General features: G+C 48.9%; 1 protein-coding gene across 1 annotated transcript in view; it reads left to right on the top strand.

Moving 5' to 3' along the window:
• LOC148773003 (polyprenol dehydrogenase-like) overlaps window positions 1-17,104 on the top strand; it is a 139,097-nt gene that overhangs the window by 100,718 nt on the left and 21,275 nt on the right. Inside the window, exons 4-5 of the mRNA XM_088834352.1 lie at window positions 1,115-1,216; window positions 12,915-13,122. Of these exons, the coding sequence (XP_088690478.1) occupies window positions 1,115-1,216; window positions 12,915-13,122 (310 nt within the window). The remainder of the gene's footprint in view (window positions 1-1,114; window positions 1,217-12,914; window positions 13,123-17,104) is intronic.

Below are 17,104 nucleotides of genomic sequence, written 5' to 3'. Positions count from 1 at the left end.
AATCGTGTGGGTTTTCCTTTTTTTTTTTTAACATTCTTGGGAGTGTTTCAGGGGGAAATTAGAACAGCGTGTTGGGAATTCCTGTGCAGATGGCACCGACGTCTAGAGTAGAAATTCCCAACTCCCTGCGGCAAAGCTCCGTCTTCCCCAATCTGCCACAACCTGCTGCCATTGAGAACAGAATCAAAAGAGCAAAAAACAATGCATTTAAGAAACATGCGAGGGACTTTGGCTTTACAATGCAAGGGGTATGGGTTTCATCCCTGGTTGGGGAGGTAAGATCCCACGTGCCTCTTGGCCAAAAACACCAAAGCATAAAACAGAAACAGTGTTGTAACAAAGTCAATAAAGCCTTTAAAAGATGGCCCACATTTTTAAAAAATGTTAAAAAAAGAAACATGCAAAAGATAAGTGCCTAATGTAGCTGTTTTTTTTTTAAATCCCTGAGCTCAGCTGACATACGACTACTGATTTTTATTAATTTATTTTTAATTTCTAAATGCATGCAGTTAAGAGTCTGCCTGCAATGCAGGAGATGTGTCCTGCTCTTTGCGATCGTGTGGACTGTAGCCCACCAGACTCCAGGCAAGAAGACTGGAGTGGGTTGCCGTGCCCTCCTCCAGGGGATCTTCCGGACCCAGGGATTGAACCGGGGTCTCCTGGAGAATCCCCACGGACAGAGGAAGCCCGGTGAGCTACAGTCCACGGGGTCGCCAAGACCAGGACACGACTGAGCAGCCAACACTTCCACTTTTCAAATGCGTCGTCACTTTGCCATTGTGTCTTCCGGCGGAGGGGTCACCCACCATTCGCAGGTCGGTGACCATGCTGAGTAACCAATCCTGGACTACGCCCACCCCTTACGCATGCTCCCTTTCTGATTTTTTTTTTTTAGAGAAAGCATTGAAAACGCACCCTCCCTTGTTCTCAGGGGCTGGGTGACTTGGCTGAAAACGCACCCTCCCTTGTTCTCAGGGGCTGGCTGACTTGGCACACACAGCTTCCTCTGTCTGTACTCAAGAGTGTCCTAACGCGCCCCTTCCGAGTGAGCGCTGATGGACTGCAGTGTGTGCGGTGGCTTGAAAGGTAACCTCGATTCTCTCTCTTCCTCCAGTGGAATTTCTGTATTGCAACCTGGCGTCCATCAAGTCTATCCGGCAGTTTGTCCAGACGTTCAAAAGGAAGAAACTCCCCCTCCACGTCCTGGTGAATAACGGTGAGTTATGCAAGTCTGTTTCTTTGCGTCTGCATCTCCATTTCTTCCCTGCAGATAGATTCATCAGTACCGTTTTTATAGAGTCCATATATATGTGTTAATATATGATGTTTATTTGGCTCTTTCAGAATTCCTTTACTCTGCGTAACAGACTCTAGGTTCGTCCGCATCACCGTAGCTGAGTCGGTTTCATTCCTTTTCGTGACTGAGTGATATGTCCCCGATTCTTCACTCTGAATAAGAGGCTGATGGTCTAGAGGGTGGCATGACGCGGGGTGGGGGGAGGCTTAGAAGGGCTATGTGTGTAATTATGGCTGATTCATGGTATTTACAGAAAAAAAGCAACATCGTCAACTAATTTTCCTCCAAGCAAACAATGAATGGTTTTGCCAACAAAGGTCCATCTAGTCGAAGCTATGGTTTTTCCAGTGGTCATGTATGGATATGAGAGTTGGACTATAAAGAAAGCTGAGCTCAGGAGAATTGACGCTTTGGAGCTGTGGTGTTGGAGAAGACTCTTGAGACTCCCTTGGACTGCAAGGAGATCCAACCAGTCCATCCTAAAGGAGATCAGTCCTGAATATTCATTGGAAGGACTGATGCTAAAGCTGAACCACCTTTGGCCACCTGATGTGAAGAACTGACTCATTTGAAAAGACCCTGATGCTGGAAAAGATTGAGGGCAGGAGGAGAAGGGGACGACAGAGGATGAGATGGTTGGATGGCATCACTGACTCGATGGACATGGGTTTGAGCGAGCTCCGGGAGTTAGTGATGGAGGGGGGAGGCCTGGCGTGCTGAAGTCCATGAGGTCTGAGTCTCTGCGACCCTGTGGACGGCAGCACGCCAGGCTCCCCTGTCTTCCACTACCTTCCTTCCTTTCTCCCCTAGGACCGTGGTGACGGTGCATGATCCCTTCAGTGTGTTCTTGGATTCTGTTCACTACAATCTTGTGGAGGATTTTTGCATCGAGGTTCATCAGTGTCACTGGCCTGTGATTTTCTTTTTTGGTGAAGTCCTTGTCCGGTTTTGGTGGCCTCATAGATTGAGTTCGGAAGTGTTCCCTCTGTCCCTTTTAAGTTTAGCAGCGTGTGCATGTCCAGCCCAAACTTCCTAACTATCCTTTTACCACATCCGTCCCCCCTAGTAACCATAAGGTTTTTCTCTAAGCCTGTGTATGTGCGTGTGTGTGTGTGTGTGTGTGTGTGAGTTGGTCAGTCGTGTGCGACTCTTTGTGACCCCATGGACCACAGCCCACCAGGCTCCTCTGTCCAGGGAATTCTCCAGCAAGAATACTGGGAGTGGGTTGCCATTTCCTTCTCCTCTATGCCTGTGAGTCTGTTTCTGTTTCATGACTACGTTCAATTGTATCATTTCTTTTTAGACTCTGCATAGAAGTGATATCATGTGATATTTATCCTTCTCTGTCTAACTTCACCCAGTGTGGCAATCTGGAGGTTCATGCTTGTGACTACCAACGGCATGCTTTCATTCCTTTTTCATGGCTGAGTAATATTCCACCACGCATATGTACCACATGTCATTTATCTGTTGCTCTGTCGATGGACATTTAGGTCAAACCACAACTCTAAAGGGAAGGATACTGAGAATATTCAGAGTCAGCCGCTGCAAACCCACTTCCTGACTCCACGAGTTCTCAGACCAAGACCCTGTCCATGGTGCTGATGGTGTTCAGTAGAGTCCGCTGAGTTTACCAAAAGCTACTTGCCCGGGACCCTCCTCTGGGATAGTAACTCCTCCTGGCAAGGTGATTGGTTCAAAGGAGTTGGATTCAGACTCCCCTGGTGGTCCAGTGGTTAACAATCCCCCCCACCCCCAACCCAGTGCTGAGGTCTGGGGAAAATTTCGCATGCCCTGCAGCAACTAAGCCTGTGTGCTACCGGTTCTGAAGCCCTGACGCCCTAGAGCATGCACCTTGCAAGAGAAACCTCCACAGTGATAACCCTGAGCATTGCAACTAGAGAGTGGCCCCTGCTCACTGTAGCTAGAGAAAGCCAGTTCAGTTTCAGTTCAGTTCAGTCGCTCAGTCGTGTCTGACTCTCTGCAACTCCATGAATCACAGCACACCAGGCCTCCCTGTCCATCACCAGCAGCAGCAAAAACCCTGTGCAGCGAAAAATAAATAAATGAAATTAAAAAAAAAAAAAGGCAGGCGGCGGGGGTGCTTGGGTTCGTAGGACCAACTCCTGTTAAACCACCCCAGGTATCAACTCTCATGGAGAACACCCCCAGCTGTGCTGCGTCCCACAGGAAAGCTGTCCCAGGTTCACGGCTACCTAGTGGTCCTTGCTAGCTTTGCATTTTTTAAATTTGTTATTTTTTATTGCCATTCTTGATGGAGATCACTTTCCTAGTCTTTCTCGAATGTGTTACAGAATTGCTTCTGCAGTGTCTGTCAGAGGAAAGTTTCGTGTTCTAAAGAAAGCAGTTACGTTCTGTAGCTGTAAATCATGTCCATGAAAGTGGGGAAGTGAAAGTCACTCAGTCGTGTCCGACTCTCTGCGACCTCATGGACGATTCAGTTCATGGAATTCTCCAGGCCAGAATACTTGAGTGGGCAGACTTTCCCTTCTCCAGGGGAATATTCCCGACTCAGGGATCGAACCCGGGTCTCTCGCATTGCAGGCGGATCTTTTTACCAGCTGAGCTACCAGGGAAGCCCAAGAATACTGGAGTGGGTAGCCTTTCCCTTCTCCAGGGGAATGTTTCCAACCCAGGGATCGAACCGCGGTCTCCTGCATTGCAGGCGGATTCCTTACAAACTGAGCCACCAGGGAAGCCCACACTGCCAGGAAAGTCCCTAAAATTTATTATTAAAGAGAGCAATCCAGATTTTGGAGATGTTCTGCATTTCGGTCAGGGAATATTTGTGCATGCGTTAGCATGACAGAAATGTAGTGAGACTGCCTCTCTCTGCCGGTGGTGGAACTCGTGATCGAAGCTGGGGCTTCATCCACCCCGAGAGTGATTCATAGTGGGTGTCCTGCAGAGCCGGTCAATATTTATCATTTATTCCCATCCAAATTTGATGGATCTCCTTTCCCATCCTCGTGCCAGAACTTGGACAGGTTTGTGTTCACCGCTCAGAATTTATGGTTTGTCCTTGTAGGAGTACTCCCCATCACTCTCCTAGATGAATCTCCCAACATCAAGGATTACTACAACTTATGTGTTCGCCTCCGCCAAATAAATGTGTCAGTGGTAACCCTGAGAAAGAACAAAGATGGCTTGCCTGGCCAGATACACATTAACCCAGTTTTCACTGTAGATCTTCGTTTGTTTTAGGAACTCATAGCATACATCGGCTCGCGGACCACGGACCGTTAGAGCTGGCCTTCTGGGCACTGGCCACGGGGGCCTCGGTGTCCAGAGCAGTCAGGAAAGCGGGGACTGGGGTCTGATTCTTGGGGAGAAAGTGCCCAGATGTCGTCGTTGTTCAGTCTCTCAGTCGTGTCCGACTCTGTGCGACCCCGTGGACTGCAGCACGCCAGGCCTCCCTGTCCATCTCCAACTCCTGGAGCTTGCTCAGACTCACGTCCGTTGAGTCGGTGACGCCATCCAGCCATCTCATCCTCTGTCGTCCCCTTCTCCTCCCGGCTTCAGTCTTTCCCAGCATCAGTGTCTTTTCCAAGGAGTCAGCTCTTTGCATCAGGTGGCCAAAGGATTGGAGTTTCAGCTTCAGCATCAGTCCTTCCAATGAATATTCAGGACTGATTTCCTTTAGGATGGACTGGTTGGATCTTTGAGCTTTGCTAATCATCATTTTGTTCTCTACATCTCTGACTTTGTTTTGTAAATAGGTTCATTTGACTGTGTTTTTGTAAATAGGTTCATTTGCTCCATGTTTTTAGATTCCATGTATAACTGATACCACGTGATATTTGTCTTTCTCGGTCTGACTTAGTACGATAATCTTTAGGACTGTCTGTGTTGCTGCAAAAGGCATTATGTCATCCTTTTTCATGGCTGAGTAATATTCCTATACACACACACACACACACACACACACACACACACCACATCTTTCTTATCCATTTTTCTGTCGATGGACATTTAGGTTGCATCCATGTCTCGGCTCGTGTAAATTGTACAACGCAAAAGCTGTTCACTGAGCTGGGTTTTCCCGATCCCTCTGACCCCAGGCATCCTAGGTGTACATATATTGGGAGGTACTTCCAGCCAAGAATAGCTGCTTGTTGCAGAAGTGTATCTGCCCTGCTCCTGGGGCATGGGGCAAGCACAGTGGGTCTTCCCTCCATGGTGACAGGAACATGGTGTTATTGGGAGTAGCTGCTTGTTGGAGAAGCATGTCTGCCCTGCTCCTGGGGCGTGGGGCAAGCACGGTGGGTCTTCCCTCTGTGGTGACAGGCAGATGATGTTATTGGGAACATGGTGGACTCACTGAGCTGTGGATCCATCCACATGGTCCTCTCGTTAATATTTTCCCCGTTGACTTAGGGTAGATTCTGGACACTGTCGTTTGCTCTTTGAATGTTTGCATTTTCCCTGTGTGTGTTCCCTACCTCCCCACCCTGGGGTCACTCAGCCCCCAAACCCCTGGGTCCTGCTCACGTGACGAGGGTCTGGGGTCACAGTCACCCCCCACTCCTGACTTGAATCACACGCTTTCTCCCCATTTATAGCGTGTGTGTGTGTGAAGTCGCTCAGTCATGTCCAACTTTTTGTGACCCCATGGACTGTAGCCCACCAGGCTCCTCTGTCCATGGGATTCTCCAGGCAAGGATACTGGAGTGGGTTGCCATTTCCTTCTCCAGGGGATCTTCCTGACCCAGGGATCAAACCTGCATCTTTTACGTCTCCTGTATTGGCAGGCGGGGGTTCCTTACCACTGAACCACCTGGAAAGCCAGACAGCACCTCACTTAATCATGGGTTTAGTTGTGAGTGGGGACCCTGGGAGTTCTGAGCCCAGCACCCAGGGTGCTGCCGTCCACACCTGGCTTCCCCAGTGGATGAATCCCCAGATGGTGTGATGCGTCTGGAACACGATCGGGGTTTCGGCTATAGGCACGCCTGCGATACCCGGGCCACTGCTGTAAAAATATATTTCTGCCCGCAATGCTCTTGCCCAGGGCTTGCTCAGATGACCCCTGAAGATTTCCCAGGTCACCTTGAACTCCCACTGTCCCTGGAGCCTCCTCGCTGTTGACTGGAGGCAGAAAGTTTCTGCTCGAATCTGTCAGCCCAGCTTGTGTGTGGGGACCATCAGAGCTGGCACACCCCTCGGGCTGCACGGGACCTGTCTTGTCTGTGATCACTGGGAAACGGATAATCCGAATGGACTGAGTGAACAGGTCCAGCCTTAAGGAGATGGTGCAGGGGGGTGTCCTTCAGCTCAGATCACCGGGCACCTGACCACAAGTGCCCCAGCGAAAAAAAAAAAGAACACGAATGAATCCAGTGGGTCTGTCCAGTGGCGTTAGCTCCAGAGTCCATCAGCTGGTCCGGGGCCTGGCTGACCACACTGTCCTGGGTGGTTTCTCTGCTGCCAATGTCCAAGAAATCAAAGACCGTTTTCCCCTCAGCTTCGTGAACAGGGATGGAAGCCAGACCCCTTGCATTGCAAGCGCAGACTCCGAACCACTGGACCACGATGGAAGTCCCCCAAAAGCATCTTGAGGATGTGAGAAGCTGCACCAGCTTTTTTATAACCTGGTCCTCAACTCTGCAGGCTGAAGCCCTGGAGACACCTGCAAATTCAACCCGCAATTCCTGCCGACCCCCGCGTCCCTCTTCCAGCTCCCCGGCTCCACGAGGTGGCGTGTTTTCCAATGGATTGCTGAGACAGGGAAGGGCTTCCCTGGTGGCTCCGTGGTCAAGAACCCGCCTGCCAAGCAGGAGATGCAGGTTCGATCCCTGGGTCTGGGAAGATCTCCTGGAGGAGGAAATGGCAACCCGCTCCAGTATTCTGGCCTGGAGAATCCCATGGACAGAGGAGCCTGGTGGGGTTGCAAAGAATCAGATAGGAATGAGTAACTAAACACAGCACAGCACAACGGGTTCATAAAGACCTGCTTTCTTATTAATAATCATCTTTAATGAGGTATAATAGATGTACAATATTATATGTGGCAGGTGTATAGTATGAAAGTGAAACTGTGTCCGGCTCTTTCGGACCCCATGGACTGTAGCCCGCCAGGCTCCTCTGTCCATGGGATTCCCCAGGCAAGAATCCTGGGGTGGGTTGCCATTTCCTCCTCCAGGGGATCTTCCCAGACCCAGGGATTGTACCCGGGTCTCCTGCATCGCAGGCAGATTCTTTACCAGCTGAGCCACAGCGTAGAGGGCAGTGATTCACAGTTGGTAAACTTGTACTCCATGGATAGTTATTATAAAATGTTGGCTGTTTACAAAGTAAACCTTGTACTTTATACGAATGTGGAACGCAGTGAAAGTCGCTCAGCTGTGTCCGACTGTCCGCGACCCCATGGACCATACAGTCCGTGGAATTCTCCAGGTCAGAATACTGGAGTGGCTAGCCTTTCCCTTCTCCAGGGGATCTTCCCAATCCAGCAGTTGAACCTAGGTCTCTTGCACTGCACGCGAATTCTTTTACCAACTGAGCCACCAGGGAAGCCCAAGAATCCTGGAGTGGGCAGCCTATCCCTTCTCTAGAGGATTTTCCCAACCCAGGAATTGAACTGGGGTCTCCTACATTGCAGGCAGATTCTTTACCAGCTGAGCCACAGGGAAGCCCAAGAATTCTGGAGCTGATAGCCTGTCCCTTCTCCAGCGGATTTTCCCGACCCAGGAATTGAACTGGGGTCTCCTGCACTACAGGCAGATTCTTTCCCAGCTGAGCTATGACGGAATTTTATACTAATACACAGTGGCTTGTGCCTCTTAACCGTCTCCCCCCGCCTTGCCCCCACCCCTTCCTTCTCTTCTGCCGGCCACCACCAGTTTGTTCCTTGCACATCAGAGTCTGTTTCTCTTTGGTTATATTCACTAGTTTGTGGTAATTTTAAGATTCCACGTACAAGTGATGTGATGGAGTATTTTATCTTTCTCTGACTTATTTCTGGTGGCATAATACCCTCCAAGTCCGTCTGTGTTACAGCAAATGGGATTATTTCATTCCTTTTTTATGGCTGAGTGATATTCCATTTGACTGAGTAATATTCCGTGGGCTTCCCTGGTGGCGCAGCTGGTAAAGAATCCGTCTGCAATGCGGGAGACCTGGGTTTGATCCCTGGGTTGGGAAGATCCCCTGGAGAAGGGAAAGGGCTACCCACTGCAGTATTCTGGCCTGGAGAATGCCATGGACTGCATAGTCCGTGGGGTCGCAGAGTCGGACACGACTGAGCGACTTTAACTCGCTCACTCAATATTCCGTTGTATATACGTCCTCATCTTCTTTATGTGTTCATCTGTCTATAGACACTGAGGTTGCTTCCCTGCCTTGTCCGCAGTGAACACTGGGGTCTTTTGAAATGATTTTCTCTGGATATATGCCCAGGAGTGGGAATGCTTGAGATTGGAGATTTAACGTATGAGTGACAGTGCATGGTATTTGTCTTTTTGTTTATAGCTTACTTAGTTTAGTATGATCATCTCTGGGTCCATCCATGTGGCTGCAAATGGCGTTATTTCCTTCTTTTTCATGGCTGAGTAATATTCCAGTGTGTGTGTGTGTGTGTGTGTCCCACAGCTTCCATGTGCATTCACTGTCAAGAATCACTCAGGCTGCTTCCACATCTTGCCTGTTGTAATTCATGCTGCCAACAACCTGCTCCAGTATTCTTGGCTGGAAAATCCCGTGGACAAAAGAACTTGGTGGGCTACAGTCCACAGGGCCTCAGAGAATTGGACACGACTGGTCTAGCAAGCATACAGACATGTTGAAATAACCACGTCCTTTGCCTACATTTTGGGCCACTGTCCCTCTGGTCCTCTTGCAGGCTTGCACCCGGAGCTGCTGTTATCTGTACGTTCCACGAGGGTCTCATGTCCAGAGTGGCTGTCTCCTGCGGTATGAAGCTGTTGCTGTTCTTCAGCCGCTCAGTCATGTCTGACTCTCTGCGACCCCATGGACTGCAGCACGCCAGGCCTCCCTGTCCATCACCAACTCCTGGAACTTGCTCAAACTCATGTCCATAGATTCGGTGATGTCATCCAACCATCTCATCCTCTGTCATCCCCTTCTCCTCCCGCCTTCAATCTTTCCTAGCATCAGGGTCTTTTTCAATGAGTCGGCTCTTTGCATCAGGTGGCCAAAATGTTGGAATTTCAGCTTCAGCATCAGTCCTTCCAGTGAGTATTCAGGGTTGATTTCCTTTAGGACTAATTGGCTTGATCTCTTTGCAGTCCAGGGGACTCTCAAGAGTCTTCTCCAGGCATGAAGTTAGTCCTGCCTGGCGCCTGGCCTCCGCTGGGCTGGTTGACGAGATCCCCATGTGTGGTCTCTGCGCCAGAACAGAGGTCTTAGGAGTGCCAGCCTTCTCTTGGGAGGCTAGCTCTGCCCCGAGAGACAGAATTCTGAAAACTGGCATCTTTTCTGAGCATGCCCTTGGACGCTCTACAACCTTGTCACCGCCGCCAAGTTCCACTCATGATGGCAGAATTCGGGAGGCCACCGCGACTCAGGAAACGCGCTGTCGGCGCTGTCTCCCGAGGGAACGCGTGTCCAGACAGGGAGCAAGCTGGCTCTCCCTCTGCCTGGAGCCCTGGGTCCTTTCCTGACCAGCCTGCCGTGGGCCGCGTGCCCCCGGAATGTGCGAGTCTGTCACATGCTGAGTATCCTCCCTGCTGTGGGCACGCACACAGCTTGTTGAACGCAGCTTCATCCCGTCCACCTTCGACATGAAGGGAACCTATCCTCAGGGAACTATCCACATTGTCTGCAAAATGCCTCTTGACCACCTCTGCCTGGATTCTTCCCGACAGCTTTTGAAGGGCATCCCCGACACACTCTTCAGAAACATTTTTATAATACACCTTACTTTTCCTCACGTGTGAAATAGATAACCAGTGCAAGTTTGGTGTGTTTTTGAAAATTTTGTTGTTGTTGGACTATAATTGATTTTCCAGTGTAGTGTTTCTTTCTGCCGTACAATGAAGTGAACCAGCCATGTGCTGTGTTTAGCCGCTCAGTCGTGTCCGACTCTCTGCCACCCCGTGGACTGCAGCCCACCAGGCTCCTCTGTCCGTGGGATTCTCCAGGCAAGGTTACTGGAGTGGGTAGCCATTTCCCTTCTACAGGCGCATCTTTCCAAACCAGGGATGGAACCCAGGTCTCCTGCATTGCAGGCAGATTCTTTACCAGCTGAGCCACCAGGGAAGCCCCAAGAGAGCTGTAAGTATACATGTACCCCCTCCCTCTTGAGCCTCCCTCCCACCCCTAACCCCCACCAACCCCTGTAGGTCATCACAGAGCCCTGAGCTGAGCTCCCTGGGCTGGGTCATCGCAGAGCCCCGAGCTGAGCTCCCTGGGCTGGCTCATCGCAGAGCCCCGAGCTGAGCTCCCTGGGCTGGGTCATCGCAGAGCCCCGAGCTGAGCTCCCTGGGCTGGGTCATCGCAGAGTCCCGAGCTGAGCTCCCTGGGCTGGGTCATCGCAGAGCCCCGAGCTGAGCTCCCTGGGCTGTGCAGAACTTCACACTAGCTCTCTTTTTCACAAACAGTCATGTATATACGTCAGTCCTTTATGTCACTCCTTTCTCTTCTATTCATCCCACCCTCTCCTTCCCCGAGTGTCCCACAGACTGTTTTCTACAGAAGTCTGAGTGTCTATTACTGAAATTAGATTCCTCTGTTCCATTTTTCCTAGATTTTGCATGTATACATTAATAGATGATACTTGTTTTCGTGACTTACCTCGCTTTGTATGACAGACTCTAGGTCCAGCCACATCGCTGCATCTGACACAGTTTCATTCCTTTTTAATGGCTGAGTAATATTCCCCGGTGGGCTTCCCAGGTGGCTCGCTGGGTTATGAATCTGCCTTTGATGCAGGAGACCCCGGTTCGATCCCTCGGTCTGGAAGATCCCCTGGAGGAGGGTGTGGCAACCCACTCCAGTATTCTTGGCTGGAGAATCCCATGGACAGAGGAGCCTGGTGGGGCTACAGTCCATGGGGTCGCACAGAGTTGGACACGACTGAGCTCACATGCATTAGGTATTCCATTGTATATATGTGACTGTTTATTGACCGCTGTTTCATACAGGATGACATTTGAAAACATCTTTGAGCTTCACATCATATAATAACAGCAAAGTCAGTTGATATGTGAAAACCGTAGCAAAGTTTCTCTTTTCAGAACCACACACGTTTACAGACCTGACATTGTGCAGAAAATGTCTCTAGTTGAGGAAACGTCTTTTGTTTCCATAGAGGTCTTGGGAAGAAAGACAATCAGTGGCTGCAGTTTTAAAATAATGGACATTGGTTGCAGTGGAGCAGATGCAGGTTCAATCCCTTGGTTGGAAAGATTCCCCTGGAGAAGGGAATGGCAACCCGCTCCCATATTCTTGCCTGGAGAAATCCCATGGATAGAGGAGCCTGGTGGGCTGTGGTGAAATAGTCAGAGATGACTGAGCAAGTGAGCACAGTATAAAGCACATTATATTTTAAATAGAGCTCTGTGTATATGTCAGTCCCAAACTCCCCATCTATTGGGCCGGCCAGAACATTCTTTTGAGATTTTCTGGAAGATCATACAGGAAACCTAAGCAATCTCTTTGGAAACCCAATATCTTGTTCATTGAATTTTAGCTGCTATATGAGTGGTCCCCAACCTGTTTGGCACCACGGACAAATTTCATGGAAGCCAGTTTTCCACAGACTGGAGGTAGAGGCGGGTGGTGATGGTTTCGGGAAGATTCAAGTGCAATTACAGGTATTGTGCACTTCGTTGCTGCTGTTCAGTCACTCAGTCGTCTCCGACTCTTTGCGACCCCATGAATCACAGCACGCCAGGCCTCCCTGTCCATCACCAACTCCCAGAGTTCACTCAAACTCATGTCCATCGAGTCGGTGATGCCATCCAACCATCTCACCCTCTGTCATCCCCTTCTCCTGCTGCCCTCAATGTTTCCCAGCATCGGGGTCTTTTCCAATGAGTCAGTTCTTCGCATCAGGTGGGCAAAGCATTGGAGCTTCAGCTTCAACATCAGTCCTTCCAATGAACATTCAGGACTGATCTCCTTTAGGATGGACTGGGTGGATCTCCTTGCAGTCCAACGGACTCTCAAGAGTCTTCTCCAGCACCGCAGTTCAAAAGCATCAACTCTTCGGCGCTCAGCTTTGTTCACGGTCCAACTCTCACATTCATACATGACCACGGGAAAAACCATAGCCTTGACTAGACGGACCTTTGTCTGCAAAGCGATGTCTCTGCTTTTTACTATGCTGTCTAGGTTGGTCATAACATTCCTTCCAAGGAGCAAGCGTCTTTTAGTTTCGTGGCTGCAGTCAGCGTCCTTGGTGATTTTGGAGCCCAGGGAAATAAAGCCTGTCGCTGCCTCCGCTTTCCCCCCGTATATTTGCCGTGGACAGAGCTGGCCATTGAGGCGGGAAGGGGTGCTGGGAGTTAGGAGCAGAGTCACCGTCCTGGAGCCTGGGGGCTTCCCCGTCGTCTAGGGGACGGCGTAGAATCTCATCTCTTCCCAGCCCCCGCCACGCATTTCTGACCCCGCTGAGTGCCCCCTCTGTCCCCAGCCGGTGTGATGATGGTACCCCAGAGGACCACGGACGACGGCTTTGAGGAGCACTTCGGCATCAACTACCTGGGGCACTTCCTGCTGACCAACCTCCTCCTGGACACGCTGCGGGAGTCGGGCGCCCCCGGCCGCGGCGCCAGGGTGGTGACCGTGTCCTCGGCCACGCACTACGTGGGGGAGCTGAACCTGGATGACCTCCAGAGCAGGTGAGTCGGCGGGGCCAGGCGGCCCGTCACCGCAGAAACGCTCTGCACAGGGCGTGTGTCCCGGGGGACGTCGCTTCCCACCTGCTGGTCTGCAGCTCCGCCTCTCTGGTGGCACAAAAAAGCTGCAGCGACCAACACAGGCAGACTCGGGAGAGGCTGTGGGTCTTGGTTCCAGACCCCAGGGATAAAGTACACATCGCATGAAAGCGAGCCGCACAAATCGGTTTTTCTTTCTACTACATCTGAAAGGGATGCTTACTCTAGCCTGTAATTTCTTAGCTGTGCAATAAATAGCATTGTGTCTAAGATAACAGGGTACAGACCTTCATTAAAAAAAAAAAAAATCCTTTGTTGCTGGAAAATGCTAACCGTCCTCTGAGCCTTGAGTGTTCCGTTCCGTGCAGTCGTGTCCGACTCTGTGCGACCCCCTGGACTGCAGCACGCCAGGCCTCCCTGTCCATCACCAGCTCCCGGAGCTTGCTCAGACTCGGGTCCATTGAGTCGGTGGTGCCATCCGACCTTCTCATCTCACTGACTTGTAATCTTTTTGTGAGCGTTCCTGTGCTGTCAGTAATTCTCACTGGTTGTCTGTTTTATCCATAGTTTCAGTCGTGCATGGCTGTCAATCACTGTCTCCCGGTTCATCCCACCCCGGTGTTGCCCTTTCGCGTCCATATGTTTCACCTCTGAGTCTGTGTGTCTGTTTCCATTTCCCAAATAAGAGCATCTACACCATTTTTCTCCCTGGAGAAGGGAATGGCAACCCACTCGAGTATTCCGGCCCGAAGAATCCCATGGACGGGGGAGCCTACCGGGCTGCACACCATGGGGTCGGACACGACTTAGCAACTGAAAACCTACTGTTTCTCTACGTTTCGCATAAGTCTTCATAAATGTTATTTGTTTTTTTCTTTCTGACTTCACTCTGCATGAAAGTCACCACCTTTTTGCAGTGGTCGCATCAAAGGTCACTCATCACAGCTCAACATAACAAATATGATCATCACGCAAAGGTTTAAAGTCCTGTGAGAAAGCAGGCCTTTAATTTAGAGTCAGCTGGAAATATGTCCCTGGAGAAATAATGATAGGACTCTCCTGGCTACCTAAACTTTTTATATTACTTGTTTCCCTCTTTTGTATACCGTGCTTATAACCTAGCAACTTAGAGCTGTTAAGTGTCACGTCAGAACTTCAGAGCACCGTTTTCAACTGGCCCTTCACTTCTGTTCAGGATTAGGGCACGGTGAAATAAAAATTCTGTCAAATTTCAAATTAAAAAAAAGGATACGGCGAGAATGACCGAAAGGTGACCCAGAGACATGACATGAGGTGAGCAGGCGACAGTAGATTGACTCCCCACGGAGCTCACCCAGACCTTTGCTGTGTACAAAAATGCAATATCTCTGACATGCAGCAAGATGAGCTCTGCCCGGATTAGGAACTGTTTGCTGTTTTGCGGTCACACATTTAAGCAGTGTCTGCATTTCAGTCTTTATATTTACGCTTTGAGGCAAATCCTGTTATATTCTTCAACACACGAGGCAACCGTGAAGCCTAGTTAAAATTTAGTCTATGAGGCATAGTTGATGTACAATGTCATGATTTCCGCCTTAGAGCAAAGTGACTCCTCCATACACGTATATCCCTTCTCTTCTTTTTTATGCTTTTCTGTGAACAGGGCTTCCCTGATAGCTCAGCTGGTAAAGAATCTGCCTGCAATGCAGGAGACCCCGGTTCAGTTCCTGGGTCTGGGAAGATCCTCTGGAGCAGGGAAACGCTTCTGCATACACATATTATATGTTATTACATATGGCAATATATGTTATACATTTAATATATGGAGCTTCCCTGGTGGCTCAGATGGTAAAGAATCTGCCTACGATATGATAGGTTGGGTTCGATCCCTGGGTTGGGAAGATCCTCTGGAGGAGGAAATGGCCAGCCAACCAGTATTATATCATTATATATTACATATATTAATTCACATATACAACAATATTTATAGAAGTATGCAGCTAATATGTATCTAATCTTAATATATTTATATTTACTATATTTATGTAATAACATGTAAATGTAAAGGTTGGGGGCGGGAGGAGAAGGGGACGACAGAGAATGAGGTGGCTGGATGGCATCACCGACTCTGTGGACATGAGTTTGAGTGAACTCCGGGAGTTGGTGATGGACAGGGAGGCCTGGCGTGCTGTGACTCATGGGGTCGCGGAGAGTCGGACACGACTGAGCGACTGAACTGAACTGAACTGAATATATTTTACACATATAATTGTTAAATATATTAAATATATAACTTTTAAACTTGAACAGGTAAACTTATTTAACTTTAAATAGTTGTATTAATATTTATATGATTGTATGTACAAGCGTAATTATACTTGCATAGTCACGTATATTATCATATTGATATCATTATTTGCATGTGCGTTAGTTGCTCAGGACTCTTGGCGACCTCATGGACCGTAGCCCACCAGGCTCCTCCATCCATGGGATTCTCCAGGCAAGAATACTGGAGTGGGTCACCATTTCCATATTCATATATGGTATATACATTTAAAGATTGCATTGTATTTATTGTCTAATATTAGCTATATTCCTTGTGCTGTAAAACATATCGTCCTTCCTTCTTTAAGTTTTTTTTTACTTTTTGGACACACCCTGTGACATGCAGGGAAACTGGTTCCCTGGCCAGGGATCGAACGCACATCTGTTATGCTGGAAGGTAAGCCTTCATGACTGGAACACCAGGGAAGTCCTCAGGTGGCGTTTCTGCGGCTTAGTTTATGTTGCCGTTTAGTCCCTCAGTCACGTCTGACTCTCTGTGACCCCAAGGACCGTAGCCCGCCAGGCTCCTCCATCCATGGATTCTCCAGGTAAGAACACTGGAGTGGGTCGCCATTTCCTCCTGCAGGGGATCTTCTGGACCCAGGGATTGAATCCATGCCTCCTGCATCACAGGCAGATTCTTGACCAGTGAGCCACGGGGGAAGCCCTTTAGACAGTACCTGTTTTTTCTCTGAAGAGAACTTGAAAAACTCATTTTTTTTTTTTTTTTTTTTTTAGTGCAAATGTGTGATCTACTCCATTCCTGGCGTCTTGCTGGCAATGGGTGCCCTTCCTCACCATGCCCACCTAACACCTGGCCTTGGCTGTCTCAGTGTCCTTACTGTGGTGGGCTTCGATTGGCTCTGAGATCAGTGCCAGACCCAGACCAAATATAACACTCAGCCTCGTAAACAGCACCTACTGCTTACATGAAACGCAGGTGTCAAAGCCTGGGGTCCTCTGCTCAACCGAAAAAACCCACGCTGTTGCAATTTAGGATAAGATTTCCCATCTCAGAGTAACGCTTTCCTAGCTTAATCAAGAACCAGCCCTTTACAGAATTATCGAGTCCTTGATTCAGTACACAGATTTGCGTATATTGTGTTTAAAATACCATTCTTCGCCTTTCCTTCTCTTGCCTTTAAGATAGAGAAAGTGACAGGGCTCTGAACGTGCCAGCTCGTAATATGCCACTTGATACACAGATTATTTTGAGCTGAAGGCCACTGAGAAGCGACCTGTGCCTTTCTGGAACTTCCCTGATCTAACTAAAATCAAAAACTTCTGAGAAATGAGGACTTCCCAAGTCTTTGGCATTTCTTTTCTTTTCGATGAAATCCCCCACACCTGTGAAATTAGAAGTGAAATTTATGTGTTTCTCTTGTTAATCTGACAGTGGTTGGTTTAATTTGCATGCCCTCTTTACAGAACATAAAAGTATAGAACAAACTTTTTTTTTTTCCTTTCCAAAAAAAAAGGCTACCACGGTAATGTCTCTCCTTCTGTTTTAGATTGACTTTCAGATTATTTATGAGGTAGTTGTATTAATAAGTTACTGTTTATTGAAAACAAAGGTATATTTATAGTTTCATTTCTACATTTTGACACCATGTGTTACAAAGGGCACTTACTAAAAGTCTCA

Source organism: Moschus berezovskii, chromosome Y (assembly GCF_049115385.1).
Source record: "Moschus berezovskii isolate FMDL1 chromosome Y, NW_MosBer_1.0, whole genome shotgun sequence".
NCBI classification, from domain to species: Eukaryota; Metazoa; Chordata; class Mammalia; order Artiodactyla; family Moschidae; genus Moschus; species Moschus berezovskii.
This window is presented reverse-complemented; position numbering and strand designations above follow the sequence as displayed.